Below are 14029 nucleotides of genomic sequence, written 5' to 3'. Positions count from 1 at the left end.
AGGTATTTGTCACGTTTTCGTTCAAATTTTATTTTTATTTTTTTTTATTTTGGAAATCCTCGTCAAACTGGCCCCTTAGAACAATCCGTTAAATGGAACATATATATATATAATATATATAATTATCAAAAATATTCTAGTCGAATCGATAATTTTGCGTGACAGTAATTCGATTTTCGCGTCGCCAAATACTTTTAACCATCGCCGTAGCTGTGTTAAATCCGCCACGACGACTAATCAAGTCATTCATCCGATGCAATTTGCGTAATTTACACGTAAATAACTCAATAAAAAGAGTTCGATAAACAGAAATATTCACTCACCGAAACGTCAGAGTGGTGAAAGGTCGATAACTCTTGTGACTGTTGATGCTCTCCATCGGCGTGCCCCAGAAATCGTCGTTGAGTACGTCGCTCCACGATGCCTTGCCGATCACATCCCTGTTCCTCACAACCGCCGGTATGTCGTCGTGTACGAAGTCGCAGTCGAGCGCGTTGAGGTAGCAGCCGATCGCGACGAGCGCGACCGCCGCGTAGATGCACCATCCTGGCGGCTCGTTCGTCTCATTGTCAGTCCCGCTGCATCCGCCGCGTCCGTTTCTCTTAACTGATGTCTGGCAGAAGCAAGAACCGTTATTCCGCCGTCTCATGTTGCCAGAGGCTGCTCGATACCACGCACGAAATAAGCTCTTACGTTCGTTAAACGCGCGAACGCGAAGCGCGATCACTGTCATGTAGTCGCGAGTCGTTTTCGAGCGCCGTTGTTATCTACCGCGCGATTGATTGCACTGCCCGGTGTGACTGCACTGCCCGTGACCGGAGTCAGCTGACTCTCGCATTTCTACGGCGAGTGCGCTCGAGGGGAGCGAGTTCACGATCGAAAAGCAAACCCGCGTCCTTTCAGCCTTCTAAGAGTCGCTATTCAAGCACCACTTCGATCGTGAAACCCCGGCATTCCACGATACGTATTTCATCGATAACTCCGCGAATCACGTAAAGGTCGGTACTTAAGTTTCCGGGAAAAGCCTTCGATTGAGTCAAGGAGACATGATTACTGCGTAACGCTCACGACGTATACGACGCGACGTATCGCGGTGCTAGCCTCGCGTTGAACTTCGCCATTTAGATCGACGACGGTACTCCGAAACATTTGTCCGTCTCCGTGCAGCGAGTTTGATAAATGACTGCCGGGGTTCATTATTTACCGACCCGGTTGGCCCGGTCGTGTTCTCGATGATGGGAAGCAGCGAATTTCGCGCGCGAACCACTCATTCCACGATAATAGCCCTCGCGTGGACTCTCCCCAGGAATTGTCACCGTGGGAGTTCAGATAGGTTTCTTTTTATGTAACAGCTCGTTACCAACCCGGTATCGGGTCGAGCCGCACTCCGCCCGCAAATCACTGATCCGCGCAGATCATTACGGATTCTCCCGACGGATCAAACCCGTGGTATACTTATAGCTCACTCGTGTTATGTCACCGTAGACATAAGTGACATTAACGCGACATCACGGTGGATTGCGGCTTCGTTCTCGTAGCGGGCTGTGTATCCGATATTTCGCATATCCGATCTACTCAGACAAATTTTCTCGCAATTTCGCAGATATGCGAATACACGACATTATATATATCTCTGTCTTTCAATTCTCGAGTCTCATATTATGCATGTGTCCTTATCCAATTCTTAACATATCGATTACATCGCGCCCCGTTCAAGAAATACTGCAAGCGCAGCGATACATCGCAATTATATTTGGCCAAAGAGAAATGACCTCGTAATTATCGTCCCAGATTGGCGAGTCTCTTGAGCGCCTCAAGAGTGCGAAGTCCTTCATTCACCAATGAGTCTTCACTTTTTTCGCTGCATCAAGAGAATCTCGCAGAATCATGGAGAACGTGCTGCGACACGCCGAGAGGATGGCTGTCTGACCTAGATACTCCCCGTAGCTCCCCAGGTAGCTCCTCCGTCGCCACAATTTTACTGTGCATATAGATCTATACAAGCGGCTCGTATCTCGCCAGGGGCACGACTCGAAATCCTCCGCGGCGGCACCCTCATCCCCCGCGAAACCCCTGCTTCTCTCGCTACCACTTCTCTACCTCTTTTCTCGATGCCGCTACCACTTGGCCGCTTCTTCCCGTTTTTTCCTCGTCTTCCTACTCTCGCAGGCCGTTGAATCCAATCCGTGAACAAATATCGCGATAATTTTTCCCTGCTGATTCTGTCCAGTTCGCGAACCAGAATCTTTAATCAAACTTCCGACTGGCGTGCTTTTCGCTACTCGCTTCCAACAATGAATAATACTCGAGTGAAAAGTTGGACGTTCTCGGCGTTCGAGCAGTAACCAGTGAACATTCTTCAACGTTCGTCTTGTTCATCCGCGCCGATTTACACCGCGTAACTTGAATGGAAAAAAGGAGGAATTCCGCACAGTAAAAAATTATGGACGAACTCTAGTTATAATATATATGTATCCGATAACTCTGAATTTATCGAAATACTTTATTTGTGCTACATAAAATATAGCATATTTTTACATCGTCTTTACTTTTTTGATTGTTCGATTTTTCTAACTTTTACCGCATATAATTTGTATCAAAGATTACTTGAATGATTTCCTCACTGATCGGTAATATCATTGAAGGTGATAACGACGCTCTGCGTTTTTCAGACGGAATAAACGCAGAAGCACCTCCCGATCTGTCATTTATTATCGGCCACCGCGATCGGCACGACGTAGAGATCGGTACGCACCGCACAGCGTCATCGAAACGTCACAGATCGCGACAGCGACGTTGGCGCCGAGCTCGAGCGGGTCGTCGCGACGACGATAAGCGCGAGACTAAGGGACGACGGCATCCGCCCGGTTATATACCCGACGCACTCTGACCCGCAAAGCCGCGCCCGCGCACGAGCCACCCCCGGAGGTTTCCCTCCTGCCTGCATCCTCCCGCGCGCGCCTTCTTCCCTTTCTTCTTCTTTCTCATTCGCCGGCACCTGCTCAACCTTGGACTCTACTGACGTCACATTGTTTACCTATGGTTTATCTGCCAAAATATTATCTCGGAAACGCGTCAAGTGGCCAAAGTGGAGAACATTACGTAAATATCTGTGACTTCGGTAATATAATTTTCGATAATGATACAATTCAATAATTTCCAGCAAATTAATAGCTATTATAAACTGATTTAAAACACGAAAATATTGATACAATTATTAAAAAATAAAATTGTTAATTTTATTAGAGAAAAAATAATTATTAATTTTATTGAAAGAATTGAGATATTTTAACCGAAAATTTTAATTACTCCATTTTAGATTTTTATCTGTGACACCACCTTATCGCTCATTTTAATTTGAACTTTCAATCGTTAACAAGATTTTCATTGTATTTACATCGTTACTACTTTATTCTTTAATTAAGAGCACCAGCATCAAATCTTAAGAACACGATAACAAAGAGACATTGAGCAATTATATATTACTGTATTTCCCTTCAAATATCTCGAATCTAACAATACAATGGGCAATTCACGGCTCGCGAATCAGTGAACGTAATGACGATACAAGCTCGTTACTGACGATGATGATACGATAACGAGCCCGTAGTGGCGAAGTGATGTTGTATTATATGATTGAATTTGACTACATCGCTAGCACAGCTCTGAGCACACATCAAATTGAAATTACATCGTATCAAGACACAGTTGTGATGAGATTTTAATTATTACCTAAATTAATTATCAGAAGTAAAACAATTAAAGCATAAGCGTAATAATTTACGTGTAAATATGTAACGCTACCTCAGTCACTGCATATACAATTATTATATAAAGAAGTAAATATGATTCCGTTCAATAATATTTATATTAAAAAATTATATTTACGATTAGAAATAGAAATAAAAATTAATAAAACTAATATTAGAACAGTAATCTAAGTTATGATTTTTTCGATAAAATTAAGCAGAAATACCTTTAAACTACAAAACAGGAAAAATCATCACAAAGCTGCAGAGATAGATCAGAATTTTTCATGTCGCTAATAAGCGAGTTCCGCGAAAAGTTATAATTGAGCGAGATGCCGGCATTCTTCTAGCAAGGAACTTAATATTAGCGACATGGCTGTCGCTCAAGTAATTCACATAATGTACCCGGAGCTCGCAATTAATGATCATTTAGTTCGATGGCGCCTAGTAACTGTCAGTATCACAAGTGATTCACAAGCGAACGGAACTTCGAACCGCCAGTGCGCTGAACTTTCGTATGAATCCACTTTCAAACTACAGAAGAATTTTTAATTACGACCCTATAGAACGAAAAACGCCACTTACGTGTCAGGTTAATGGTTCTCCGTGCCCAAGGCGTCGGAGGAACGCGAACTCACACGGACTCCTAACGAGTTTTTACCGTCGCAAAAAAGAACCGAGATTATTTGTGATAATTATTTTATTCGCGCTAGCCTTTATTTTTCTCACTTTCAATATGTAATATGTCTATAATGTCTGAAATTTTCCATTTTTTTAAATGGAACTGTTTTTAAACCGAGCACGTTAAGCTACACGGATTTGGTTGAAAATGATGCATTGATTCTTCACAAGTTACGCACTACTTATCACGCAACGGTGGGGAACATTTTAAAGAATCGATATGACCGCTCCAGCGACGAGATTTCGCAGTGGCGCGCGAGAAGGGTGCGCTTAAACCATTTCTTTGCGGACTTTGCGTTGAAGTATAAATTGGTTTTATGCTCCGCCGGGGAAGTTTCTAACTGGAAACTTATAGTCGCGGAACAAACGTCTGTAGACGGCACTGAAATATAGTGTTCAGACGCTCGTTGCGTCTGAATATTCAGTGACTTCGCTCGCTCGCTGCCTATGTCTCGCGCGCTGCCTACTTCGTTATACCCGGTTAACGCTTGCCACCGTCTGACCGTATTTAATAATGCACCTAACCAACGACGGCGCCGCCGACGTAGATGCCCCACGAGAGCAAGATCCGCCAACGACCGTGAAAAGGTGTTGGTGTCGTATAAGTAAGGGCAGCCGCAATTCGAACGCGGCTCTCCCTTCATGGGCTCTGCCCGGCGGCAAAGAGACAAAGAGCACGCGAAACAACTTGGTCTGAAATAAAGATAAAGGCAGAGCTCGTCCCGCGTTTGCCTTGCTTTCCGCGTGCGCTTTCATTTATTAAACGCCGTATCGAGCGTATCGAGCAATTGCCCACCGCCCCTCTCCTTCCCTCTGCCTCTGCCGGAGATATAAAGATCAACCAATAGCGAGCGACGAACGGACGCTTCGTATTCTCATACAGTAGTTTCGACGAAAACAGCTCAGTCTGATTGTTCGACGGTTCTTTATTCAAATTTTGCGTTAAAGTATTCATCGTTCCTCGCCGTCTTGTTATCGCATTACACGTCTCGCTTCTGGCCCATTTTATTCCCGAAATCGCAAAATCGCGAGTCGGTTATCTTCATCTTGTGAAATATTTTGACTCTCGGCGCGAGATAGCATCTCGAACTCGAAAGCGGAATGTTTCCGCGAGAAATCACATGTTAGGCCGTGCGGATACCTCGCTTATACGTGCCGTATCGATCGGCGGGAAATCTTAAACGCGAACCGACGCGAGGAATAATGCCTATAATTCGTACGTAATACGAGACACGCGAACACGAAAGAGCGTGCGGACGTAGCGAGCACGAGTTCGCGCGATTCTCCGACAATTACGGATAAGAGCTCGGTCCGTCCGAAAGCTCGGTTCGTTGATACATTAGCTAAAATCGGCGGTCGGTCATTTGCGACGTCTCTCACGGGATGCCGGGAACTACAAAATCCGTTAACACCGCTAATGAATTCAGACGGTGCGGTTTCATCAAAACGTCTCCCGCCGCGCCGGACGATCGCCCATGAGATTTCGCAGAAGACAGAGAGACAGTTTCGCCGATCACAATAGAAACTCCGCGAACAATCAAAGGTGGTGGTGGACATTCGGGTGGTTAGAGAATGACGTGCACGGGAGAGGAACGTATTTAATTAATCCACTCAAGCAACGGCTATAGAATATAGCGCCAGCAACCGCGGAGAGTCCAGGAGAGTCGAGCACGTAGTATCGTGTGCGAGCTCACGCGTGTGCGTGTATAGCGAATTGTCGAATTTGCCGCGAAACTCACCGGATTCGGTCCGATGTCTATTCTGTGCGGAACGACACCGTCCGCAATTTCTGATAACGTCTCATTCTCGCGAGCCGGGAGCAGCATTGACGAGAGATTCTGGATGAGCGAGCAGCCGAAATCCGGACAAAATTCGCCACCCTCGCGCGCTTCGAGAGAACACCCTCTTTACGATCCCTCGCTCCCTTTCCCCCCCACGCGTCCCGACGGTAGTCCACTATAGGCGAGATCGCGAGCTTACGAGAGAAGGGCGTAGACGTTCCCGGGCTACAACTGTTCGAAGGAATCTCGCCGACGAGCCAAGCCGAGGTAGAACGTAATCGGGATCTTGCCCGCCGCCACCCGACACCCTTCACGGTACACGAGAAACTTGGAATGATTTCGAGCGTAGAGTTTCGGGCTCTGCCCTGCTCCCCTCGCGGATGCCACCCGAGTGACAAGAGAGAGCTCTTACACAGTACGTGGAAATATTACCTAACATTTCGAGTTATCGCGCCGCGAGCTTAGTAATTATGTCCTCTCAGAGAATACCGCGGATAGTTCAGATTCTGTCACATACTTTGACTTAATGAAAGTTTTTCTCCAAATCTCGCACTTTGTCAGTGACAGAAATAAACACATAAAATCTGCATATTTTATGATATATTTTAGATTGCTTATATGTCGGAAATGTCATAATACAGTTTCCACTGATATTCGATATTTTCGACAGCGCTGTATCTATCGATTGGTTATCAAAGAACAATCTACGATGTAACTTACAAATGAAAGGCAGACAGACGAATTTGGAAAGAAGACCAGATGGATGTAACGAGGAGAGGGATCTTCGCGTCAGCTGAAATTCTCGCGGAACATGTTCATGTCGGAAGCCGACGAAGGAACACACGCGAACAAGCGAGTACGATTTTAATTACGAGCTTAATTCGGCCTGATTCGGCGAGGTGAACATCGGAAAGGAGTTACGCGAGATTAGCTGCGAAATCGAAAAAACGCGTTCTACTTTTCCAGCATGTTCGAATAATACGCAGTCGCTGTTAGTCTCGCGAGATCACATTTTCGTTTCGCAGCGAGCGTAGATCTGTGCGTCGAGTTCTTTTTTTTGCGCCCGAGAACCGTCTACACGGCACGGCACGGTCGATCAATATAATCGCATCGGTAAACGGATCGGACGCGAAGTACCGATCGCGTTCGGACGGCTTTTGGCGGCGGAGCTTACGAGGTGGCTTACGCGCGCGCAAACGGCACTCCGTTTGCCGGTGATTTCGGCTTCTCGAGAGCTGACCAAACAAGGATTTCACGCCGAATTCGAAGTAATAAATTCACGGTTTCCTTGTGATTGACTTGGCATACATCGGTCCGCGAAGCTGTAGACGACCGCCGCAATCTCCGATCAGTAGCTTAGCAACTCCAGAAGATTTAACGGAGCCGTCATAGAGTACGCGATAACGGAAGCACAAGCTGGAAGATCGGTTCTGCGAGAAGGACCTTCTGGACGAGGACAGAGGTATGCTGGACCGGATTAAAGCTAGCCTCGCAGCGAACTTGTCGAATTACCTACGGCTAAGTTTGTTCTGAAATTTCGGATGCGATGGTCGAGATATAATAGCCGTTTGCGAACTGCGCCGATAATAACTCGGATGGAATGCGAGGCGCGGAATTCGGACGCAATCGTAAATCAATTACGGGACTCAGGTAAACTCGTACGTTAATGAGCCTGTAACGAATCGGACGTCAGCCAGCACGGTAGCGGATACAGTTAAAACGAGTTTGATTAGCAATTTATCGCTCTCGTAAATTGATGAAATTCGTCCGCGAGTATATTTTAATAATCCACAAAATAAATACAGATTGCATTATACGAGAACGGAAATAGGTAGTTGCATGTGTGTGAAGACGAGCATTGCTACCTGACAACAGACGTTTCCAATCCTGGGATTTTACGACGGCCGGCATCAACATTTTATAAAGGATCGAGGAGAACGATACTGTTCGCGACTTGCAAAAACGGTTTACGAGATGCGTTTCGTTCGCCATATTTTCGATCAATCGAAACATTTTGTCCGATTTACATTATTTACACGAGAAAGCAGGGGGATATGAATGGACGACACAAAAATACAGGAGATCGACATGTAATATTTTAAAGCGCCGCTTAAAGTAACACGACGATAAATCAAACGGCAAAATGAGAACAGCCGATGTGCAGGAAACGACGTAATTCGATGCGCATTCGATTCGTGTACTCGCGCCTGTCTTCTCGTCGGATTTCATCGATTATATACCAATCGTAATTTCTTTTATATTTTCTGACACGATTGCTTTTATTAATTTTCTAAATATTTGATCGGGCTGTCATCGCCACTTGTGTATCTTTTCTTCTCGCAATATCGCAGTCGCAGTCTATTAAGATCATTGTTTTTTTCCTGGTTCGAACATCTTGTTGGCTGCTTTCCCTCTTTTGTTAATTTCGTTGATGTCCTAAGACAGGCAAGGAAGGATCACTGAGTTATGGAAGTATCCTTCAAATTCCCTTTCGAGGGTCGGAACGTTATAGCCGCGTCACGCGATAGTAATGACGGGCGAATCACACTTTTTGTCCGGAAATTCGACGTGGAAATGTTTCGTTCGTTTTCCCTCGCGTTCTTCCGCTCTTTTTTTCTCTTTTTTTTCTCGTTCAGGAAACGGGGAACGAAAGTTGGCTGTTCCAAAATGAAAAAGGACATAGGAATTGACCGCTCCTGGGACATATCCTTAGTGAAGGATAGAAACTCGGTGACTGCGTCGACAAATCGCACATCGGTTCCAGTCGAGAATCCTTCTAGCGGAAAATGAAGGTAAAAAAAAAGACGAAAAGGGGATGATCAAAAGCGAATCTAAGGGGTGTCTTAGCCGTAGCAGCAAACTTTCATGACAGAAGAATTTTTACCGAATTTAAAAGCGATATTTCTTTGCATTTCGACAGTTATCGCGGAATTTTTCATTTAACATTTGATTGATCACGCTTTTACTGAGGATAAATTTTTGGTTTCAAGTACCAGAAAGCTCCTGGATGGAATCCGATATGAAAGAATAAGAGAGGGTGAGTAACAAAGTTATAAATACGAAGTCGTAGAAAATTGGAAAAGTTTTAACTTAGCGCGCGGTACATCGATGGTTTTCTGCGCAACCATCATTGATATGTTGCCGGCCAATCGTTAAAGGCGATAACTGGGCGACGTTTTATCGCGGGAAGAAAAATTCTCATCGGTTATCGCGGTGTCCCACCTCCCATTACTTCCACGCGGCTGCAAAAGCCGCGTTTATTCGGCCTGATGTATTCGTGCGGTTTGAGTTACCTAATTTCCGCGCGAATTTTATAGATTTCAATAAATTATTATACAAAATATTCCTCGCAATTTGAATATTTATCGTGACAAAATATCGCGAAAACTTTTTAGCAGAAACGCATTTAGCGCGTTGAAGATAGCGTACTTGTAGAAATCAGATTTTGAACTCTACGCTTTCTTATTAACTTGAGAAAAATTGTATTCTGCAAAAAACATGCAAGGGGAATAATGAATCAGTCACCTATATTACGATCAGATATCGTGTCAGAAAACATGAAAGAAATTGCAATTTATTTACTCTTATTTACTCTTAAAAAAGAACTAACAAAATATTGAATGTGTCAAACTATATATATTTCTTGCAAGAAGACATTTAATTTTTATGAGTTATAAAAATTCGCATTGCGCGACGCACGATCTCGCAAAGAATCCATCATTTACGAGGATTCTATGGCGTCAGCGATGTAACTTTATTGCTTACTTTATCTCCCTCTTTGCGTAAATAGTAAGTCATAAAATAAGAAGGAAGAGTGGAAATATGAATGTTTGAGAGAAGAAAGAATCGACAACGCGAACTTCTCCGGCGTTCTCTCGACGGCAAAGTCGTTACAAAGTAGCGTAGTCGTCAAGGTCGAAAAATTTCCATCGACGCGGGAAAGTAACGATGGCGAGGTAATGGCAGCGGAATAAAGTAGAAGTAACGGTGGATCGAGAATATAGCTGCCCGACCAATCCAACACGAAGAAATGCGCACGGGCGGCATGATCGCGGCGGTAATAATAATAATACAGACTGTCCCTTCGCCAGGATCCGCATAATTCAATCCGGTAGAAATCCGTCCTACGTGCTGAACCTCGTGCTACGAAATTAGAAGTGACGACAGCTCGGCGAGGAGAAGAAGCAGGGTAATGTCGAATGAACCGGAATTTAAGGCGTGAAACTTTCGCAATTACCGAATGTTCGGTATCCTTGAAAACTTGGATAAGTGCCGCGGATGGTGAATACGGCTGCTTTCCGCGCGTTTCCCCTATTCGCATTCTCTATCCGCACGGCAATCGCTCTGTGAGCACGCGAATCACCCCCGCGATAGATGCATACACGCGCCGAACCGAAGAGGAAAGTGCCGGAATGTGCAATAAAGCTATGCGAGACCTGGCGGCGTGTACGGCAGCCAGTAAAGTAGAAAGCTTTTTCTATAAAGTACGCAGTTACGTGCCAAACGTCGAAAATTTCGCTGTGGCAATATCGCTACTTGATCTCTCTCTCTCTCTCCCTCTCTCTCTCTCGCTCTCTCTCTCCCTCCCCGTTCCGCAACCTCTCTTTAAGTTCGCCTTTGCCATCGTACTTTGAACACGCGCGTCTTTTTCTACGTCTCGCTCGTTCGAGAACATGCGCTGACAAGGAATTGTCGGCGGGTCGTCCTTCCGAAGCGGAAGTTTGCAAGGTACCTTCGCGCCCTGTGATGAACGAGAATAAGCTTTTACGGCACTGCAGACTTTATCACCCGACAAAATTGTCCTGGGAGATCTCGGAACTTCGGGAAGATGTGCGCGGGATGAAAGTGCTTACTTGTAATACAAAAAAAAATCAACTGCTGCGCGTGCCTTACGATGGAATTTTAATTGTACCCTAATTACATATCATTCCAGTAATTAGCATTGAAAGTTTACTCGTTGTTTTAAATGTTCAACTTTTCCATATTAAAACTAACAACAAGAGGATTTTTTTAAAGATATCAAACATGGAAAAAAAAGGTGAATTATAAATAAATTCAACAATCCAACCAACAATATAATCCTTAATTGACTATATCCTGTCTGTTATGTCTTTTCAACGAAATATAATAAGTCACCGACCATTTAAAAAGCAACGAAACATAAGCTGTTACTGGAACGTTATACAAATGCTTTGTAAAATATATATACATAGTGCAGAGAACAGCCGCTATTGTCGTGTAAAAGCTTAATACCCTCCTTTTCAAAAGTTAAATCGCATTGCCGTTGGAGTTCGAGAACTGCGCCGGCATGCTAATTCCGCTTTCTAATGATACGAAACATTTACGTGTCCCGTAAATTCCACGAAATATGTTACGCCATAGCTATAGCTGATAGCGATCGTTACGGTTGTAATAATCGTACATATGTCGCGCGGCGGTGCACTAACGACAATGTTATTAACAATTGCCGACCGGTTACAAACAGCGAGTAAAGGAAAACAGAACGCGCGGAACGATTCCATAGCGGGCGGTTCCATGCGGCACGGTCGCGTGTACCCGGCGCTTGTTTTATCAACAAGCGAATTCGCGTTTTATCACGTTCGCAGTTAGAGCGCGAATAATACGCTTTGAATAATGTATTTTGATTTAATGCAACGCGCGCCGCGTCGGGCGCTGTATTTACCCACGAAATTTGTCTCATTGATTTGCCGGGGTAACTAAATACGGGCTATAACGTCCGCGCGTCTGCCGACTGTCGACAATTAACGTCACGCAAAATTAGTCCCTGCGTAGGCGCGACCGCGAAACCAATGATAATTTCGCTAACGTCATTATCGAGCACGTGTTTTAACGCGCGTCCCGGCGACGTTCACCGCGCGCCGCAAAGACCTCATAATACACGTCGGCGGAATGCGGCGAAACGCTCGGGAAATTCTGCGGCTCCCTTCTCATATCCTGCCGGCGGTTCGTTTTATCGCGCGACGCGAAGATGCTGCTGAGACGATAGTCAACTACTCTCGCGAGACTGCGCATGAATAAGTCAAAGACGCGCCGACGGTAAATAAAGCGAGTACCGGTGAACACACCGGGACACTCATTACGTTTTCTTATGAGCGTTCTTTATTGCATTTTTAATAACACCACGGCGAATGTCGCTACAACTGAATGATCTCTCGGTGCAAAATGAAATACGCGAAGAGAAAAGCGGACGCCCGTGGTTCGAGGGACGTGAAAGTACTTTTCCTCCGTCGACGGCTACGACGGAACCTTCAAAGAACCGCAAGAAAGTGAGGAACAATGCGACGCACACGTATGAAACATCGTGATTTATATCTCGCGATCATCTATGCGCGACGTCATGATCCCGCATCTCTCAAAGAACCTCTCATCTCCACAACGCAATCTTCATTGAACACGCCGCACCGTTCATTCAAGAGAAAGCAAACATTTCGTTGCAAAGTGCGCTATTGTCGGGCTTCGATAAAGCGGTCGGCTTTTATGCGTCGTACGGGAAAGCACAGTTCGTCGCGGCTGATCCGATACAAAATAACGAAGAGCAACGATAACGGGTATCAACGTTTCCTCGGCAGCGCGCCTAAGCTCCCCGACGATCTTCCGCTTATCTGATGCCCCAGTTCGCTAACTTACTTCCGCGTGGAGAAGGTAGATGTGCATCACGTAATAGATTTACCGACATGACGGGCCAATATTACCTCCGATAGACATCGAATATTTTTCTGTTCGTAGTCGGAGAAAGTTATGGAAGCTATGCGCATTCAGATCTGCAACTTAAACGCCGCATCATTCCAGGGCGCGGTGGATCAAAACGAAACGGTGAAATTCAATTTTCGTAACACGTATTTTCATCACATGAAAAGGATGGAATTACCCTCTCGTTCCCCCAAGTTCATTTACAATCACCCAACGCGTACAGCGGTATGGGCTTGTCCGCGATGGGGAGCTTGCGAGTCTTCCATATCGTTCGCATTTATCTACGTAAAAGCGGCAAGCGACGGGGAAGCAATATAGGCCCGGGCGACGCACAAAGTGCGGCAACACACACTCCACGCATTTGGGTGGCCATTAATCTCGAGCTGTTCTACAGACGCGGCATCCTCTCTCTCTCGGTTACTCTCCACGAAACCGCCGGAATCACGTATGTACATACACACTCTGTACCCAGCCGTCCCTTTCGACGCTTCGATTAAGCAAATCGCTCTCGGCAATTATTACTGATTGTTCTGTCATTTAATCGGACGATTAAATACACTTATGGAACTCGCGGACTTTTAATCAAAACCCCCGCATAACGTTTCGATTTTGCTCCCACATTACGATTACCGACACTGCATTTAAAAAAATAATAGCCGCAAATATCAGCCGTATCATCGTGATGAATTTTTCATCGTCAACGATGTACGCGGCTCGCATATGAATACTTGATTACACATAGATTACGGATTATACAGATACGCATAATTTTGCATTTGAAATTGATTTTCATGTTTGAGAATCCGGAATAAAAGAATGAGAATACGAAATTATGTGTCATTTTCATGGATATTTAACGTTCGCGTAATAAAGGTCTTTAAATCGCGTATCATTGCGGACGGTGAATATTCTTCGAAATGCGCGAAAAAAAGAATGGTGTTACCAACATATAGCCGTTCCTTCCGTTTTAGTGACGGGCCGCGGAAGCAGATCCATTCGCAATCCAAAAGAATGCACGATCGCTTCCCGCCGCAGCTGCTACGCGCATTTCCGTTCACGTGCAACGAATTTTAGCCGAGAATTCGTTAGTAGCGTTGAACCGGAGTA

The 14029-nt window shown here is 45.1% G+C and overlaps 1 protein-coding gene across 2 annotated transcripts in view; it reads right to left on the bottom strand.

Annotated features, from left to right (window-relative positions):
* Positions 1–14029, bottom strand: part of LOC105670039 (protein O-mannosyl-transferase TMTC1-like) — a 141471-nt gene that overhangs the window by 123256 nt on the left and 4186 nt on the right. Inside the window, exon 4 of one of the 2 annotated variants that reach the window (XM_067359564.1) lies at positions 324–613. In XM_067359564.1, coding sequence (XP_067215665.1) covers positions 324–379 — 56 coding nt within the window. In that variant the 5' untranslated portion in view covers positions 380–613. Of the gene's footprint in view, positions 1–323; positions 2964–14029 lie in introns of those variants that run through there. The other variant, XM_012363334.2, reaches the window with a different exon arrangement.

This window comes from Linepithema humile, chromosome 7 (genome assembly GCF_040581485.1).
Source record: "Linepithema humile isolate Giens D197 chromosome 7, Lhum_UNIL_v1.0, whole genome shotgun sequence".
In the NCBI taxonomy this organism is placed as follows: domain Eukaryota; kingdom Metazoa; phylum Arthropoda; class Insecta; order Hymenoptera; family Formicidae; genus Linepithema; species Linepithema humile.
Note: the sequence above shows the minus strand (reverse complement) of the source record. Positions and strands in the feature narration are given on the sequence as shown.